Source organism: Argentina anserina, chromosome 4, assembly GCF_933775445.1.
Source record: "Argentina anserina chromosome 4, drPotAnse1.1, whole genome shotgun sequence".
Lineage (NCBI taxonomy): Eukaryota > Viridiplantae > Streptophyta > Magnoliopsida > Rosales > Rosaceae > Argentina > Argentina anserina.
The window spans coordinates 9,034,695-9,036,139 of record NC_065875.1 but is presented as its reverse complement, the minus strand read 5'-3'; the positions used below and the strand labels follow the sequence as shown (position 1 = coordinate 9,036,139).

The following is a 1,445-nucleotide window of genomic DNA, read 5'->3' as shown; positions in this document are numbered from 1 at the left end:
TCAGCCATGAAACCTGCCCCCTGTCTGCAACCAAACACTCTGGAATGCCATACCTGGCGATAATATATTTGAAGATGAAGTCTGTGATCACCTATGAAGATGTCGTCCTGAATGGTATAGCCTCGACCCACTTGGTGAAGAAATCCGTAGCCAGTAGAATGTGCTTGTGCTGTAAGGAAGAATTGGGATAAATCTCCCCAATAAAGTCTAAAGCCCAGCCACGACCTGGCCAAGGTTTAATGATTGGTTGCAGAAGAACGTCAGGCACATGCTGGACTGGCCCATGCATTTGACATTCGATGCAACCCTACGCGAAGCTGATGCAGTCCTTAAGCATGGTAGGCCAATAGAAACCATAGTGACGAATGAGCCACCGCATCTTTGGACCAGCTTGGTGAGAACCACAATTGCCACAATGAACCTCTCGTAACCACGTCTTAGCCTTAGCTCCATAGATGCATCGCAGGTACAAGCCATCTTCTGCCCTGCGCAATAGCTCACCGCCTCGAAGGACGTAGTTAGTAGAAAAATATCTAACCCTCTTGTCCACCGGTGCAGAAGGATCAGTGAGGTACTGGATAATCGGTTGCCGCCAATCTACATCAATAGTATCAATAACATCTACCAACCATTCATCGTTGACCTCTTTCCTTGCCATAAAGGAAGGTAATGTGCGTCTCTGAACCTTTAAAATCCTTTCGCGAACGCCATCTGCCAAGCGAATGCCCGTAGCCAACTGTGCTAATTCATTGGCAGCGAAATTTCGTTCTCGAGGAATATAGTCAAGCACCACGTTTGCAAATTGGTCTAACAATTCCGATGCGTGCTCCCAAAAAGGAAGTAATGTAAAATTGTTACACTTGTAGACACCCTTGAGCTGGTTAATAACTAGGAGTGAATCACCTAATATCTCTACCTCGGTGACCTCCAGATCAAGCAACAGCTCCAGGCCAATGATGATGGCCTCGTATTCTGCCTGATTGTTAGTGGACTTCCATTCTAGCTGAAAAGAGTAACAATGTCTTACTCTGGAATGATTAACCAATGCGACACCCGCTCCTGATAAATGATCAGTGCTGCTACCATCAAAATACAGAACCCAAGGCTGAGTGTGAACGAAGGAAACAACCACGTTCTGGTCTTCAACGTCCTCCATAATAGGATGGTGAAATAAAAAGTCGGACACTACTGTCCTGTGAGCGCCTTTAAAGGTGTATACTGCAAAGAAAACTCTGATAACGCCAAGATCCACTTGCCAATCCGACCCCTAAGCATAGGTCTAGTAAGCATATACTTCACTAAATCAGTTTGTGCCACCACCACTGTAGTGAAGGACATGTAATGGCGGAGCTTAGTACCAGCAAAGTACAAAGCTAAACACAACCTCTCAATTGGCGAGTATCTAGTTTCAGCGTCTAATAAGGTTCGGCTCAAGTAATAAACCG

At 45.6% G+C, this 1,445-nt stretch overlaps 1 protein-coding gene across 1 annotated transcript; it reads right to left on the bottom strand.

Moving 5' to 3' along the window:
* Positions 1–307: 307 nt before the first annotated feature.
* LOC126792139 (uncharacterized) lies at positions 308–1,156 on the bottom strand. Its single transcript, XM_050518624.1, has one exon. It carries the CDS (start codon positions 1,154–1,156, stop codon positions 308–310), a length of 849 nt encoding a protein of 282 aa, XP_050374581.1.
* Positions 1,157–1,445: the final 289 nt, after the last annotated feature.

Coding starts and splice junctions, on each gene's coding strand:
- LOC126792139 (XM_050518624.1), bottom strand. CDS start 1,156: ATGGAGGACGTTGAAGACCAGAACGTGGTTGTTTCCTTCGTTCACACT.